Here is a 17,346-nt window from a genome sequence, read left to right as displayed (position 1 = left end):
TTGCGGCATCCTTGTCATGCGCTCCCGAGATTAACCCTGCTGTTCATTCTTCCTTCGCGTTCTCGGTGGTAGTCATTCTTCGATGCCCTTACCGGCTTCGATAACGCATACTTGGCAATTTGTGGTCATGCATCATTCAACAAAATAAATATACATCTCATATAGCCATTATCCCCAAAATTAATGCCAGCAATCACCTTCCAGACAACCTAGTCCATTGCCCTCGTTGTCTGGGTGAAACGGCATGCGAACTGGCTGGTCTGTGTTCTAAAACTTGAGTGCGCCCCGCGGTATTTGACATTACCCTTACCCGATGCACCAACGGCCATTTGTGAATTACACGCGGGAGTATACACAAACAACATCAATCAGAACATATCCGCCGTCGTAAGATGAAGAAACTGAGCTAATAACTGTAAGAATATGCACACAATGATCCGTGGTAGACTATGATATACTATAGGAAAATATACCCTACAAGTCCAAGCTGTTTCACTGTCCAAAATGTCCAAAATGTCCAAACTGTCCAAACTGTCCGAACTGTACACCACAAATACAGCCAATTCCAAGTTTTCGTCGCTAGCAAATATTAACCCAGAAATAATCCTGTCGTTGTATTAAATGCGTAGCTGCTCAAGACCGCAAGCTAGCTGCGGGTTTTTACCGTTGTCACTTTAACCATTGACCGCCTTTGACAGTCTTGGTTGAGCCATTACGTTTGTAGAGTCATCCTACCTATCTTAATACCGTCTTCAATAATATACGTCGCTGAAGATGTGGTGATTCTTCTACATTGGCTCTACCCGACTTCGTCCGACTGGACTTGTTGGGACCGGTGCCCGACGAAGATTATAAAGGTTGAGGTACGGCTGACACTATCCTGGTAATATTTTTTCCGTGTTTCTCACACCATATTTCGTACTACGCCCACCAAAATAACACAACAAGTAAATGCGGCCCAAGGACTGAGGCGTGGGGACTACGTTGGTTCTTCTACTAATTCTCACAAAGTCCACGCGTCACGGGCCACTTCGTAATTGTCATCGGCAACCACCCTCTTGCTACTCTCCAACGGATAGGCAATAAAAGACTATTCTCTTAGTATTGGTCGCAATGGACGATGCTCACCACTCGCCTTCGTCGGCGCCATCGTCCCCGGCTCCTGATCAAACCACACGGCAGCAGCTGTCGTCATCATCGCCCGCGATGTCTTCAACCATCACCACGGACGCGACACGAAGCAGACGCTCACTTCTCTCGTACTCGACCCATCTCCCGACACCAGCCCGAGTGGTGCGCGCTGTGCGGGGCCGCGCCGTCTCACCCATATCCACAGGCGAATCTTCCCCTGATCGCGAAGGCGGCGTTACGACACCCGAGCTGGCCAAGGCCCAGGGAGGCGCGCATAGGGGCCGCTCGCAAATCCGCTCGCGGTCTACTTCCCGCACACCGAAACGCGCGGCGTCCGTCGACGTTGCGCGGCCGTACGCGCTCGGTCGGTCGATTTTCGCCGTCATCTCTGCGACCTCGCGAGCCAAGTTCAACAGATTGGTCGCCGCCGACGACGACGATACTGATATCGAGGCGCCAGAGCTTGATGAGGATGAGAATTTCGACGATGATCAGAGTAGCGGTGATGAACACGTATCTGATGCCGCAACTGGCAAGTCTATGCCGCTTGCATCGTCTTTTCTGTTGAACAACCACGTCATGGAGAATGATGAGGATAGTGAGAGCTTGAGAAAGTCGCGGTATGTTTTCACATCGCCGCTCGAACCGATCAAGTCGGCCGGGTCGCTTGTATCCACGACAACGATCAGGCCCTCGGGTGACGAAGCAGAGGAGACTGCCACGACTAAGGACGATGCTGGAGATCAGGATTCTGTGGACGCCAGCAAGTCGAGTTTGCTGGCGGACAAGCTCATGAAAGTGTTTGGATTTTTGAATAAAGAGGATGTTATTGCTGGTATATACATTCGTTCTCGTCTTTGGCAGAGAAGGCTAACGTGCTCAGAATATCCGTGTTATCTGCTTAAGAGCATTCTCCTATCGGGCCACATGTTTATCACAGAGAAACATATCTCTTTCTTTGCTTATATTCCCCGAAAGACAGTACGTGCAAGTTTGTATACATTCATAGGGACTTGTGTTTAGAACTTTTCATAGCACACTACCTTCAGATCCGGCACGCTTGCTCGCAAAGCTCGCACGACTGGCCGGTACTCACGGTTCTGGTGCGTAATCAAGGACAATGTCTTCTCATACTTCAACTCAGCGTCCGATGTTTACTTCCCCGTCGGCACAATCGACCTGCGGTACGCAATCAGTGTCGAATTGACCGATCCCAACCTCACACTCGCCCATGCCGGCACTGATCCTGTCTCGTTCGTCCTTACAACTCAGACCAAGAAATACCAGTTTCGTGCAGACTCCTACATCGGTGCGCAAGAGTGGGTCAAGTCTTTACGTCGTGCGATTTTCCGATCACATAATGATGGAGATTCAGTGAAAATCGTGCTGCCGTCCGAAAACATCCTTGATATCGAAGAGAGTCCTGTTCTCGAGTGCGCAAACACGATTAAGATCAAAGTGGTCGACGTCGACCAGGGAGATACCTACGCAATTGACGACTACTTCTTCTCGTTTTTCAGCAACGGAAGTCAGGCGTTGAAAGACCTGCGCGAGGCCGTCAAGTTCACTACTCATTCTGACTTGCCCTCCCCTGTCGACCGAGATGAAGTAGCCAGTGAGACAGATGCGGATGAGGATATAAGCCAATCGGTACTTTTCGAGCTCAAGTCTCCCCGTGAAGCTATCAGAGACACCACAGAGTCACGTGTTAAGCCCGCGGTGCGACATTCCGCACCATATCTGGCCTCGCTGGATCTTCACATGTCCAGTTCCAAGCGCGGGAGCTCTCGCTCGCGTTCGAACAACCGTAGTTCGCGCTCCGTCACTCCTACCGGATTTCGTCGTGCAACAACACCAGAACTCCCCGTCGACGACTATGAACACAAGCCAGACGGTCATTCGACACCTCCGCTTTCACCACGGAAAGCTCGTGGACGTCGTCTCAGCGGTGTTGCAGAAAACTCGTTGCTTCGAGCGGCCAGTCCGCTTCGGGCGATCACACAATTTCATGGCAAAGTCAAGGACTTCATCGCGCCTAGCTCGCCATCCGCAGTGGCCTCCACCCCGTCTTTACCGTCACGCGCGCATTTATCACCCGATGGCACGTCAACTGATACATCTGAAGAGCTTGTCGAGGTCGGCTCGGCCACTTCATCGCCGTCACAAAGTCAATTCCTTGCACATCAAACCCCTGGTTCCCACGAAGGATGGTCGGATTGGGTTCGCAAAGGTGGCCGCAAAGTGCAAAGTCTCCTGCCCAACGTACCGTCTGGTTATGTCGAGAAAGTCACCGAAATGTGGGTCGGTTCGTCAAAACACTTTGATGGCCGGACGATGCCGGAGGAGCATGAGCGAGAGCCTGAGGAGGTCGCGGCGGACGTCGAGAAGGAGAGTTCGGAGCGGTTTAGGGCGCATTTTGCCTTACCCGATGACGAGAAGTTGGTCGCAAGCTTTTACGGCTATTTGCATCGCGTAATTCCACTGTATGGAAAGATATATCTTGGCAAGGTGCACCTCTGTTTCCGCAGCTTGCTTCCGGGGACTAAAACTAAGGTAAGGAGCTTTTCTGCGTGCGACCAGTACTGTGTACTGACAATTTTTTTTACAGATGGTGCTACCGCACGAGGACATTGAGAACGTCGATAAGGAGCGTGGGTTCAGATTCGGATACTCCGGTCTCGTAGTCGTTGTCCATGGCCATGAAGAAATTTTCTTTGAGTTCAGGTCGTCCGACATGAGAGACGATTGTACGATAACGCTTCTACGCCAACTCGACCACTTCCGCAACAGTCCCAACTTGGCGTCGAGTCCAGCGCTGCGGCCAGAAGAGAGCGCGTTAATCAAGTCCCGGCGACCGGTGCACGTCGTGCCTCGGATGGTCCGCTCACAGGATATATTTGAGTCCACACCAGTGATTTTCGATTCTTCGCAGTCCTCATTGCTCACGTATAAGCCGGCCGAGAAATTGAAGTTCACTTGCTTGACAATTGGATCGCGCGGTGACGTGCAACCCTACATTGCTCTCGCGCGAGGGTTGATGGCGGACGGACATACCGTGCGGATCGCAACACACGCCGAATTCAAAGACTGGATCGAGAGTTTTGGCATCGAATTCCGTCAAGTCGCAGGAGATCCTGCGGAGCTGATGCGGCTTAGTGTCGAGCACGGCATGTTCACGTACGGCTTCCTCAAGGAAGCCGCGTCAAAGTTCAGAGGATGGATTACCGAGCTGTTAGAGACAGCGTGGGTAGCATGCCAAGATACCGACGTCCTGATCGAGTCGCCGTCCGCGATGGCGGGGATCCACGTCGCCGAAGCCCTGCAAATTCCATATTTCCGAGCGTTCACAATGCCGTGGACGCGCACTCGCGCCTACCCACACGCATTCGCTGTTCCAGAGCAGAAAATGGGTGGATCATATAACTATATCACCTACGTCATGTTTGAAAACGTGTTTTGGAAGGGCATTTCTGGGCAAGTGAATAAATGGCGCACGACCAGGTTACATCTGCCGCGCACGAACTTGGATAAAATGCAGCCGCAGAAAGTTCCTTTTTTGTACAATTTCTCGCCGACGGTGGTGCCGCCGCCGCTCGATTACTCCGACTGGATTAAAGTTACCGGATACTGGTTCCTAAACGAGAGTAAGCTCGAGAAGGACTTTCTGCCAAACGCGGAGCTCGTGGAGTTCATACACATGGCGCGTCGTGATAACAAGAAGTTAGTGTACATCGGTTTTGGTTCTATCGTAGTGGCGGATCCGAAGCAACTTACGCAGGCGGTTTTGGATTCAGTTTTACAAGCGGATGTGCGATGCATTTTGTCTAAAGGCTGGAGCGATCGCTTGGGATCGAGCGACGCGGACAAGGTCGAGATTCCGTTGCCAGACTCTGTGCTTCAAATTAAATCGGCTCCGCACGATTGGTTGTTCCCTCAGCTTGACGCGGCAGTTCATCACGGCGGCGCCGGCACGACCGGCGCGTCTTTGCGCGCGGGCATTCCCACGGTTATCAAGCCCTTTTTCGGCGACCAATTTTTCTACGCGAACAGAGTCGAAGATCTCGGTGCCGGTCTTCATTTAAAGAAACTAACCGTGCGACACTTCGCGAAGGTGCTATGGGAGGCTACACATAATGAGCGGATTATTTCCAAAGCACGGCTAATCGGCAAGCAAATCCAGAAAGAAGACGGCGTAGGCGTTGCTGTCAAGACTATATATCGCGATTTGGACTATGCCAAGGGCGTGATTATGCATAATAGTAGTAAGAAGGGCGAACTGGACGAGAAAGATGAGAGCTGGTATATCGTCGAGAAAACCGCCGTCTCGTCTGTTCCTGCGTGATCTGGTTTATAATTGGGAAATATTATATGCAAATAGTATTTTGAAATTCAGGGCGTTTGTATCGGTTTGATTTGCTTGGATATCTTGGTCTCTTCCCGTTCTTTTACCTAATTTTTGCTTGTTGGATTTGTATTCGCAGGGGCGTTTATGACTCGAGATGGAAATGTAATACTAGCTTGGACACGCTTCCCTATAGAGGTAACGGAATAGTGGTCATGAAACTAGCTCATGAAACTCCTTTCTAATGTGAATAAATAATTTATCTCGTTAATTTCTATCTTTATAATAAATTTTATACTTATGATTAATAAATTTCCCACTGAGTCTGGTTTGCCTCTCACATTACTTTTGTTCAGACGTATGTGGCCGATGTCGGCCACGGTCTGAAATCTGAACCCTAACCCCGAAGCGAAGTTAGCGGTAGTTTGCGTGGCGCGTGCTCTGATTACAAACGTCTCATACTTTTTTTCACCGGCTCTACTGTCTTCCGTTCTACATATTATACACCTTGTCCCCACCGCCACTACTTTTCCCACGGTTATATCGAACACAGGATATTCGTATTGTATATCATTACGCTGAGAATACAATGCCGTCGCTACTGCTTACTCACCCGTCACTCTCGTCCGACCCGATTCGGGTGTCCGAAATCACCGCCACACTCCCTCACCCTGTTGCTCACCAGATGCTCGACCGACTATCGACTAGTGCTGTCTCGCTGCCAAAGTCACATTACTCGCTGATACGAGTAGCTCCATCCGGAACTCTCCTCCCACCGACAGTTGTTGCATTATTAGCTGAGGCTGTTGTCCCGTCAGGCAAGATTGACGGCGTAGCTCAGTCGCAGAACATGGACGCCATTATGAACGGATTTTTAGTCGCAGGCGAAGGCGAAGAAACGGTTTGGACCCGACCCGACGTTCAGAAAGTTGTTCTCCTTAAGAGGAGGACTCCTGCTGATAAGCAGGCTTCCTTAACCGGCCTTTTCAGCAAGACTGCTTCATCATCTGCTTCGTCTCCTGCTCTGTCGGCAGCGTCTAGCACGTCGTCTTCTGCTGCTTCGTCGGTGTCGTCGCCAAAGCGGTCAGAGACTTGGACGATCGGGGTTGACGACGGTCTGTCGTTCGACGATGTCGACGAGGACGACTTAATCGACGAAGATACTCTACTAGATGGCGACCTTCCCGACGCCCTCCAAATCCCAGTCGCGTGTCAACCAACCGGCAAGCGACGCAAGAAAGCGTGCAAGGATTGTACGTGCGGTCTCAAAGAACTCGAACTTCAGGAACAAGAAGCGCACCGCGCAAACCAGAATCAGGTGTTCACGCTCTCGCTTGACGACACAGCCGAAATCGACTTCACAGTGCCTGGCAAGACTTCATCTTGTGGTAACTGCTCGCTTGGCGACGCGTTCCGGTGCGATGGTTGTCCATATCTCGGATTGCCCCCTTTTAAGGAAGGTGAGGTCGTCAACTTGGATGCGCTGGGTGCAGATGACTTTTAAGACGTTGCATTAGTGGACTTGTGTGACTATGGGTAGCAATCGGTTTTGTAACGCTATGGATATTGGATTCTGTTATGGTGCATGGTTCTCTGTCGTTGGTTTCGTCATAATTTCGCGTATGGTTTAGTTATTTAGAGGGTTTATATTTGTGGTATGAGTCGGTACAGGCTTTGATAAGATGGTTCGTGGAGGAAAAATTGCCTCGGTTTGTTTATTATTATATCTTGTATTTAACAATAATACTGAACTATCGGCATGTACAGGCATTAATATAGTTTCTAGTCATCATATTGTTGAATAGAATATCAACATCAGTGTCCAGCTTTTGTCACAGTCTATTTACGGAAAGAAACACAACATATACATGCTATTAAATTAAACAACTATTTTGCTCTGAAAAATTCTGGTTAGTAAATTAGTAAATTACAACTAGAGTGTCATTAGCTACGGTGTGAGCAAAAAGTGCGAAGTTGATTGAACGTTTACAGCCACCCAGCAAGCCGGGGGGATGGCGCGCGCCTCATCAATCTAGTGTGGATTCGCCGCGTCGGATGAACTTTATGATACTGTTTTACATCTCTCGTCTGCTCTGTTAGGCTTACCTTTACCTAGTCGTCAGTATTTCCGGAAGTTCTCTGCAATATTGATCTTTGGCACTATTTACTATTACTGGGCTGAACGATAGAGTGAGAAAGTAAGCAGATATAACTCAGGATTCTCATTCACAACCTGAGAAGTGATGAAATAGGTGACAGGTGTACCCAAATTTCTAGATATAAGGTACAGGTCATTGACTATTATTGTCTGTGCTATGCTACAGGCTCTTGCTGCAGATTCTGATTCCAGAATTTAGTTCTAGTCGTTGGCTCGTTATCGACCAGCCTACTTGACAACGCCAAACTCCTTAGACCCTCGCACTAGAAGTGTTTCGCTCGTTTGACCTATAGACTCAATTTAAATTAAAAGGGAATTGTGAAATGGACTTTTTAAAATCCGCGATTACGTCGATAGCTGCGAAGGCCAATTCCGCATTTCCATATACGTCGGGCGAGAAGGTGGAGTTTCGAAATGATACCATTTGGAATATATACCACGGCACGCGACGGGTAAGTCACACATATTACCTTCATTACTCTCTTACTGCTTATTGCGGATGTGTCAAGTTGCAGAAAGGTACATGCTAACGGTACTTGCTCAGAGCGATAACACCCCATGCACAATTTTCGAGTTCGATATTAATGCCCAGCGGAGCCGACTCACCTTAGCACGCAACGCGACAAAGAAACTACGCACATTAAGGTTCCCTGGAGTTATTAAGGTGCTGGACACATATGAGTCCGACAGCTTTATTTATATCGCGGCAGAGCATGTTGTTCCGCTTGACGTGGCGATCCAGAACCGTGAGGTATTGAATGATGAGGTTATTAAATGGGGCCTCTATTCCGTTGCGGTACGTCCTGGAGTTGTTTCTAATGAGCTGTGAAATGGTGTACTAACGGAGAGCACAGAATACGGTTAAATTTATTAATGTCGATGCGTCGTCGATCCATGGGAACATACGACGGTCTTCGATATTCATTACCGATAGCGGGGAATGGAAATTGTCGGGGTTCGAGGTTCTTACATCCACGAAGGATGAGGATCCTGTCATCTACACGTTCGGTGGCCTTGTTCCGGAAGCCGGACGGTATGCATCGCCAGAAGTTGCCAAAAGTGGCTGGGACATTTTGAAGAAGTACGTTGATTTAGAACTTGGTGACTGTGCATGTGCTAAATGAGCTAGACAACCGCATGATTTACTTGACTCTTATCTATTCGGAGCGTTGATTTTCGAAGCTTTCAATGGTATATTCACAACTTCTGATCAATTACAATCATCGATGCGCAAACAAATCCCAACAGAGCTATTCGGTCCATTCAAGAAATTGGTACAACAAGTTCCTCGGCAGCGAGCGAGCGTAAAGCAATTTGTTGACTTAGGACGAGATATCAGCAAAGCTACGCCTGGTAGCGGATTCTTTAGAACCGATATGATCGCGTTGTCGGAGAGCGTTGACAACTTGAGCGTGCAAAGCGAATATGAACGAGAAGCGTTTTTAAAAGAGCTCCAGCGGGTGCGGGAGAAATTTCCGCCGAGCTATCTGCGGCTGAAGGTCCTCCCCGAACTTGTCAAGTGTTTCGAGTTTGGCGGCGGTGGCCCAAAGGTTTTGGCTGTCATACTGGATATATCGCAAGACATGTCGCCAGAGGAATTTCAGGTTGCAGTAGCTCCCACGATTGTTAAAATGTTTTCATCGCCCGATCGAGCCATCCGGCTTGCATTGTTAGAATCGTTACCAAAGTTCATTGAATTCCTGCCGAACAAAGTCGTGAATGAGAAAGTGTTTCCGGATATGCTCACAGGATTTACGGATATAGCGCCAGCTGTGCGTGAGCAGACTGTGAAGGCTGTTTTGGTTATTATCTCTAAATTAAGTGACCGGAATATCAACAATGACTTACTACGGCATCTGGCAAAGACTCAGAGCGACGAACAACCAGGAATCCGGACGAACACTACAATCTGTTTGGGAAAGATCGCGCATAATTTGGGACCCCATGTAAGAACTCTGACTTGCCGATTTGTGTGACTTCGTGCTAACGGGACTAGACCCGATCGAGGGTGTTGATTACTGCTTTTACGAGGTCGCTTAGAGACCCATTTGTGCACGCGCGGAATGCTGCACTGATGGCATTGGCTGTTACGGTTGATATTTTTTCGCCAGAGGACTGCAGCAACAAGTTACTACCGCAATTATGTCCCTCTCTTCTGGACCGCGAGAAAATCATTCGCACGCAGGCACACAAGACACTAGAAGCGTACCTAGCCAAAGTATATGCGCATGCAGCGACCATACCGGACACCGGGTCAGCACAGCCTCTTAATTCTGCGCCGGCCTCTCTGGCTGGTACTCCAAGGCCACAGGAAACTGCTGCTCAGACTGCTGACTCGTCGTGGGCTGGGTGGGCAATTAACGGTTTCACAAAGCGATTGGGAGTTGACGATGAACCCCAGAATCATGGCGTTCCGTCATTGACGACAGCGTCGGAGAGGGAGTCCACGGATTCGTCCCTGTCGAGCGCCAACGCAACTAAGTCTGTTGGAAATATATTAAGTCCGGCGTTGTCTGTTACGAGACCGTCGTCGGCGTCATCATCGCTGGGCTTCGGAACTACCGGTGGAGCGGCCAAATTCGAGCCTGTCGAGGATCACGACGATTTTGGCTGGGGCGGATTTGACGACGACAACACCATCTCCGCAGCGAATGGACACAATGTTGTTCCTTCTGAGGAAGACGATTGGGCAGCATTTGAGGAGCCTACGCGGAGTGCCAGCACTCCTGCTATACCTGCCGCCAAAGCGATTCCAGCTGCTAGAACAGTGCATGTCACATCGGCACGATCTCCGCCTACAAAGACAACGTCAACGTCGCGAACTGCATCTGGAGCTAAGAAACCGATGGTAACAAAATCTCATTCTATTGCCGCTCACAAGGAGCAGAAGAAGAAGGAATCATTGTTTGCGGATACCGGTGCAAATGACGACGATGGATGGGGCGATGGGTGGTAGATCTGTAATTGAAATTTTGGTGCATGTGGAGTGTACGTTAAATTGATGAACTGTTACGAAATTTTGTGGTTTTGGTTGTTTGCATTGCCTAATGTATAATTTCTTGTGAATGTGGGTGTTGGCTTTAATGCGATGCTAGTATATACCATAGTCTCTGTCTTTTTCCGCACGCCACATTAAGATTTAGATAATGCTGTAAACAAACTGTGTCTACATTGGTCCGGTTCCTGTGTCAACATTGGCTCAATTAAAAATTGCATACAGCCAACGAACATCATTAATGCATCCAACAAAACATCCCATATTGCAATAGACGCTATTTAGACTAATTGCAGTAACGCTTGTTTGGCAGATAAAGTGGCAGCTCTGAGACGCGCTAACTGTGCTACACTAATTATTTAACTGGCGGGGAAACCGCCGCTGATCTGCATTGGCTCGCGTGATCAAAGCTGTGGTAACCGTAGAAAGTTGTGGTCTTTGCAGCTGTTATTCCTGTGTGATTTCAGAGATATGCATTAAATGTGGCGCGCGGCGCACAAACCGGTTCAGACTGCTGTTCACGTTCACGTTCAAGATGCACATGGACGAACTAAAGAAAACTTCCACACACTCATCTCGTCGTTCTCATTTCGCGTAATTTGCGGATTCACCATCCTCCATCCGCTTTCCGCACTCCGTCTCTTCTGCGCCAATACAGCGCCATTTTAGTGCGTTACTGGGTCTGCCTGTACGTCTGAGTCTGGTCGTTATAGCTTCCCTGGCTGGCTGTTCACCGTGGCTGCGTGGTTGGTTCGCTCGCTCTGTCGGTCAGAACGCCGCGTGAATATCTTACTATTACTGTGGGTTTGGTCGAATTCTTGATTGTCCTTCCTCGGGGTTGAATATAAACAGCCGACAATAACAGGAGAAGTCATAGGCAATTCTTGTGACCAGGTTTCGTCCCAGAGCAGCGATCGGGTGCAATTAGCTTTGCAAACTCGATTCCACATTGCGTCGTGAATATTTGTTTGATCCAACGATTCGTCGCACTTGAATCGCCTTATCCGCTTGCAACTTACTCCAATCGTCGTAAATCTCTTGCGCTGATAGCGTTTTAGAGTTTTCGATCTGATTTCGCGGCAGAACCTTGCGTTAATTCACCCCAGTGATTAGATCAGACGTGCGCAGAGGACGTCATTGATCTCCTTCACAGGGGTCTACGAGATTACACCGGATAATCTGACGTATTTATGTCTACAGCAGTCAACAGTGGATCGGCCGCGCCTGCGACAGCGCCGGCTGCGAATGGACCTTCGCCTACTCCGGGCCAGCGGAGTGCTGTATCGCGCGCTTCGTCGAATGCGCGGCGAAACATGGGGTCACCGTCGAATGATGGGCCCCAGGGCCAGAGGTGCGTCTTTTCATAACATATATGTGACTGGAATTAAACTGCAAGCTAACTTTTCCAGACGGGGATCGAAGCCTTGGGGAACTCATGGTGCGCAGCAGGGACAAGGGAATGGTGCGCCATACAATGGACCCAGAACTACGTATTCAAACAACTATGGTCGTCAATCGCCTGTTTCGGAGACAGACACCGCGGATCGACATATGTACGACCGGTTACTGTACCTGCTGATTCGAGCAGTTGGAAGTAGCGTTGTCGCTACCGTTCGATCTGGAGCTCGATACTCTGGCATACTATCGTCTGCGCAAACACATGGAGATGTTGGGGTCGCATTAAGATTTGCTCGCCAGATTGCCGCTCCGCCTGGTGAAGAGCTCGATGATGAGGCGAATGAGACTGTTGTTTCAACATTGTTGATCCAGCCGAAAGACTTGCTCGATCTCAAGATTTTGGAGGTAAACTTGACGGACCAGAACGGTATGATTTTTCCGACTTTTGTGAAAAAAACGTCGCTAATGGAAATAGGATTCCGAACAGATACTGACATATCACGAAATTCCTCCGCAGAGCAAAAACAGAGAGAGCTACAACCTTGGAAGCCAGACGATTCCATCCCGATGGAGTCTCTTGATGACCTTGAAACCACAAGTGCTGGTACCTGGGATCAGTTTGCAGTTAACGAGCAAATGTTTGGCCTGCAATCCACGTTTGACGAAAATGTATATACCACGAGGCTGGACAAGTCTCACCCACAGTATAAAGAACGAGCAGCCGCTGCCGAGCGGATTGCAAGAGAGATTGAGAACTCTAACTATGGTGGAAATCTTCACATGGCTGAAGAGCGGGGCATTCTTGTCGATGACTCGGGCGTTGACGAGGAGGATAAATATTCAGGTGTGATACGAGACAAGATGGCTACTAGCAGTCTGCAGAGCGGATCAGGCAACAGATATGCTCCTCCTGCATTGCGCCAGAAGCTTGCTCAACAGCAACAGCAAGCTCCGCAGAATCAGATTCCACAGCAACAGCAACACAATGCCCAGCAAACGCCAGCTTCCCAGGTTGATTCGGCAATTTTGTCTAGCAAAATTAGTGAGCCAGCGCCTAAGGCGGCGAGCCCCACGCCAGCTGCTTCTTCTCCTACTGCACCTGTGGCTCATGCGGTTACCGAGGAAGATAAGGTGAAATCAATTGTACCAGCCGCTGAGGCACCGGCGGCTACTACTACACCCAGCACCGCGGAAAAACCAATGCTCGAGGACATCAAGATTGCTGCGGCCACGAAGGCCAAAGGTCCCTTGACTGCAACAGAGTTTGATCACCAAACCATGATGGGTACATTCAAGCAATTCGTGCATGGCGAGAAGGAGCGACTCAATTTGAAGAAGCGAGAGATCTCCAAGAAAGAAAAGGAAGGACGGCTGTCTGAACTTATGGCGTTTTCGCAGTCATTTAAACTTCATACGCCGGTTCCCATGGACTTAGTGCCTATTCTAGCAAAAGACAAGGCTAAGCAAGAGGAGATTATTCAAAAGTCTGTCGTTAATGCTAAGCAGGCAGACGCGAAGAAACCTCTTTCTACCGCTGACATTGTGAATGCAGTGCAGCAGCAGAGTCAGGTAGCTGCTGATGGCAAAGTCAGGCCCGCCGGTCAAAACTTGTCTGCAAAGTTGCAGCAGCTGAAGAACGAGCCGAGCGCTAGCTCCATGCCTGTCCCATCACCCCCGGAGATCAAGGCGAAGCCTAGTTCACCTGCGCCAGCTAAGAAGCTGAATGTCAAGGCTGTGGAGTTCAAGCCGAATCCATTTGCGGCGTCCTTCACACCGTCATTTGGCGGGTCGAATGCTTCTGGCACGCCCGCAGCTTCAGTGGTTTCGGTCGCGTCTGCTTCTCCCACGCCGCCTCCTCCAGCGGCCGCTACGCCACGAACGCTGAGCAAAGGTGTATCGCGGTCCGACAGTCCGGCCTTCTTTGGCCCTCAATGGAAACCTCCAATTCAACCACGGGCCTCCATTAACGATGGCTTCAATCCGTTCACCCGGGCCAAGGAGGAGCACACTGGAGATGAGCCATTTACAATCACAAAGGCATACACATTCCCTCCGACATGGCCATACGCCGACAATCCCTCACACACCGAATTATTTATAGTGCCCGAACCAGCATCTATGCAGAGAATCTACGGTATTCCTCCTCTACCTGGCACGCCGCTACCGTTTTCACCCGCTAGCGGAACTTCGATTCCGTCTGGTCAGGTGTCGCCAAGTGTAAATGGGTCAGCGACCACATTCGCACCGCCTATCCCTCAAGGATTCGAGGATACTATGCGGCCTATGATTCCCGGTGCTTCGCCTCCAGTTGCATCACCGAGTATGGCCCCGCATATGATGCCAGCACCGACTCCATTCTCCCCTCCGATGATGTATGCGCAGCAACCATACCCACCTCCATACTACACCGGACGACCGCCGAATATGCCGCCGGGATTCATGGCCGGCCCGCCACCCCCAATTCCTCAACAATTCATTCCACCTCAAGGATTCCCGACTCCATATTTACCAGCGCAGCAAGTGTCTCCATCACAAGGCTACGGCTCGCCTGGTCGAAACAGCCATCAGGCTACCATGATGATGCCGGCCGGTCAGCAAGGCGGCTTTAGTAGCGGCTTCTATGGTCAGCCACAGAGTGAGTTTTCTCTTTCCAACCAGTACGCACATTCTACACCTTTTATTCCGGCAGGGCAAGGAGGTCCGCCTATCCCCGAGAATGCGTTCTCTCCGCCTCCATCTTTGCCCTATCCGATGGTGTCTGCGTCTTTTCTTATGAATGGGCAACCTGTGCTGACTACTTCACAAGTGCACATGATGCGGGGCCCTCCTATGCAGGTCGCACAGCCCGGGCCAGGTGGCCCGTCCGTGATGGGCCCGCCGCAAGTAGTGGTGCCGCAGGCACCGCAGCAGCAGCCGCGGCCATATAACATGCATCAGGACCAGGCGCCAGCATCTCAGCAACATGCAACTGCCCCTGCTGTTTCCCTGGAGTAGACTAATTCGCATGACAGTATTACAATCTAATCACGAGATCTACAGTGTGAGTCATTCCGAAACATGTCTTATTCGATACCAGTCTTCGAATAACGCTAACGAAATGTAGGATGCATTCAATGGATGTTAAAAGTATCTGCTATGTTTATAAAAGCAGCGTATCATTTCTGCGATTTCATCATGAACAGATAAATGAGACCAGGAAGGAAACTCGGACATTTCGAGAAAGGTTATTAAAGTACGTGGACGTCGTTGTCATTATTGCATTGCGAATTCGACGGTTAATTTTTTCTCTATTTCAATTTTTTTAAATTTCTAGTTAGCCTTCTTTTAAGTCGATGATTGTACTATTTTATGTGTAAGATGATGATGGTGGGGCATGTATTTGTACGTCAGCCGACATGTATGGATTTGTATTGACAAGTTGACAATTGTCGCTGTATCAGTTTTAGGTCTTAGTCTTTACTATACCTCTAGGTATCATCAATTAAAACAGCAAAAAAAAGCTATTCGATGTGGATATGGCGTAGAAATTGTAAAACGTATACACGAATCTAACCTTTAAATCAAACTCCCGCACTCAACAAACGCACATTAGTCGTGGCAAGAGCATATCACGAACCTTTGGCATCCTCTTGCCTTCTAAGTTGACTCTCGATATCAGATTTCCACCCCTTTCGTCGTTGTCGCTCCTCATAAACACCTCTATTACGTGTAACTCTTTCGACAATTGTCTCCGTCGAAATATCTTTGTACAAATGCTCCCCAATCTCCTTATACAGTCCCGTCCGCTTAACCTCAGCATATGGATCACCCGCTTCTCCTTCCGTACCAAAAGCCGTAGGACCGTGCATGACCGCGACAATGTTCCACGGTAATGCGTCGAGAAAGGATTGGGTAGGGCAGTATGGCGCTTGCAGGACGACGTGGGACACGAATTTGCATTGCAGGACGCAGAGAGCGCGTTCAAAGAGGGACATTATGGGGTAGTTTAGTCGTTTGAATGTGTTTACTGTTGCGTCGGAGTGGATGCCGACTATTATACCGGTCTCCGTTTGTGTATTATCACTGGTGGCCGTGGACAGAGATGCCGCGCATTGTGAAACAAGGCGGAGGAATTCAATATGCCCTGCGAAAAAGAGGTCGAAGCCGCCGTCGACGTAGATCATGCGTTTGTGAGATTGCATGAATATAGGAGATGGTTCCACGAGCGTCGTAAGCATGCCTGTGTCGCTCTCACCAGAGGCCGTGGTCCAGATGAACACGCCGTCGCGGGGATGCTTGCCGTCTTCAGCTGTTGCGTATGCCCTGAACGTTTCGAGAGTGTCAGGAGTAATAAGACCCTCTGTTTGTTTCCCAACCTTAGCATTCGCCAACGCAGCCTCAACATTTGCACTCCGAACTGTCTTGATATGATGATTCTTCGTACACAACAGCATCCGGCCAACCAAATCCGTAGTCGAGATGTTCGGCGTGCGCTTGACGACCAAAAACCTCCCCGCGTCTTTAACTACACGATAACAATCCTCACCATTTGCGTCGGTGGTGATGTCATCACCATGCACAACGTAAAAGCAGCCGTACTGGTCCATAACAGTCGGAGAAGTGACGTAGGGAGCCGAGGGGACGGCGCGGGTTGCCCATTTGCATGCTTCGACGGCAAGAATGCGTTCGGGGAGGGTCATGACAACGGGACCTTTGTTTTCGAGGATTTCTTCGTCCGAGTGAACACCAACGTACAATGAATTGCCAAGTTGGCGAGCTTGGAGCATGGCGCCGGCATGGCCTACTTGTCGTTAATAACTATTTTTACGTGACGCACAGATTTCTCTTGCTTCCGGGATTATATTAAAATCGGGAAGGACGAACACATACCGTGATGGGCGAAATCGAAACATCCGTCAATCCATATCCGGTCTTTGTGAATTTCAGGGGAAACCATCTTATCCTTATGGTGTACACACACTTCTTCAAGTCAATACAGTTTTGATATGCCGAGCAAATTTGACAATAATCGACTGAAATCGACGTAGTAAGGAAGTAATCCTATTTATATGAGGGCGCAGAATGCGGATTCAGGTCGAAAATTGTCGAGATTGACATCGCACAGTTTGTTAATATCATCCGGCGCCAACGCATCGCAGATTCAAATGCATCCCTGAGTTGTTAATGGCCGTTAGCATTTAACCTAACCCATGCTAATCTGCGGCCAGGCGTACAAATTGATACCACTGATGGCTTTTATAAAACAAATCCAACGTGAAATATTTATGGGAAAAAAATCTATATACTATACATTACTCCAAACTTCCAATACACATATAATAT

The 17,346-nt window shown here is 49.2% G+C and overlaps 5 protein-coding genes across 5 annotated transcripts; 4 read left to right on the top strand and 1 right to left on the bottom strand.

The window, feature by feature from the left end:
• Positions 1 to 1,007: 1,007 nt before the first annotated feature.
• Positions 1,008 to 5,797, top strand: V1508DRAFT_423320 (uncharacterized protein). Its single transcript, XM_066941155.1, has 4 exons — positions 1,008 to 1,966; positions 2,015 to 2,112; positions 2,167 to 3,684; positions 3,740 to 5,797. The coding sequence occupies exons 1-4, from the start codon at positions 1,114 to 1,116 to the stop codon at positions 5,471 to 5,473; spliced, it is 4,203 nt and encodes a 1,400-aa protein (XP_066793874.1). The 5' UTR covers positions 1,008 to 1,113; the 3' UTR covers positions 5,474 to 5,797.
• A 51-nt stretch (positions 5,798 to 5,848) lies between these two features.
• On the top strand, positions 5,849 to 7,272 carry V1508DRAFT_423319 (cytokine-induced anti-apoptosis inhibitor 1, Fe-S biogenesis-domain-containing protein). Its single transcript, XM_066941154.1, has one exon. The coding sequence runs from the start codon at positions 6,063 to 6,065 to the stop codon at positions 6,975 to 6,977; it is 915 nt and encodes a 304-aa protein (XP_066793873.1). The 5' UTR covers positions 5,849 to 6,062; the 3' UTR covers positions 6,978 to 7,272.
• Positions 7,273 to 7,486: 214 nt separating this feature from the next.
• On the top strand, positions 7,487 to 10,990 carry V1508DRAFT_390679 (armadillo-type protein). The gene is made up of 6 exons (XM_066937924.1): positions 7,487 to 7,757; positions 7,831 to 8,083; positions 8,176 to 8,427; positions 8,486 to 8,712; positions 8,761 to 9,577; positions 9,628 to 10,990. Exons 2-6 carry the CDS (start codon positions 7,955 to 7,957, stop codon positions 10,585 to 10,587), a joined length of 2,385 nt encoding a protein of 794 aa, XP_066793872.1. The 5' UTR covers positions 7,487 to 7,757; positions 7,831 to 7,954; the 3' UTR covers positions 10,588 to 10,990.
• An 826-nt stretch (positions 10,991 to 11,816) lies between these two features.
• V1508DRAFT_405961 (uncharacterized protein) lies at positions 11,817 to 15,018 on the top strand (the record flags this gene model as incomplete). The annotated part of the gene is made up of 3 exons (XM_066938735.1): positions 11,817 to 11,977; positions 12,036 to 12,451; positions 12,500 to 15,018. 3 exons carry the CDS (start codon positions 11,817 to 11,819, stop codon positions 15,016 to 15,018), a joined length of 3,096 nt encoding a protein of 1,031 aa, XP_066793871.1.
• A 356-nt stretch (positions 15,019 to 15,374) lies between these two features.
• Positions 15,375 to 17,147, bottom strand: V1508DRAFT_463638 (uncharacterized protein). The gene is made up of 2 exons (XM_066942875.1): positions 16,894 to 17,147; positions 15,375 to 16,804 (listed from the first exon to the last, which is right to left on the bottom strand). Exons 1-2 carry the CDS (start codon positions 16,958 to 16,960, stop codon positions 15,633 to 15,635), a joined length of 1,239 nt encoding a protein of 412 aa, XP_066793870.1. The 5' UTR covers positions 16,961 to 17,147; the 3' UTR covers positions 15,375 to 15,632.
• Positions 17,148 to 17,346: the final 199 nt, after the last annotated feature.

Source organism: Lipomyces doorenjongii, assembly GCF_038497915.1.
Source record: "Lipomyces doorenjongii strain NRRL Y-27504 unplaced genomic scaffold V1508scaffold_57, whole genome shotgun sequence".
Lineage (NCBI taxonomy): Eukaryota > Fungi > Ascomycota > Lipomycetes > Lipomycetales > Lipomycetaceae > Lipomyces > Lipomyces doorenjongii.
Note: the sequence above shows the minus strand (reverse complement) of the source record. Positions and strands in the feature narration are given on the sequence as shown.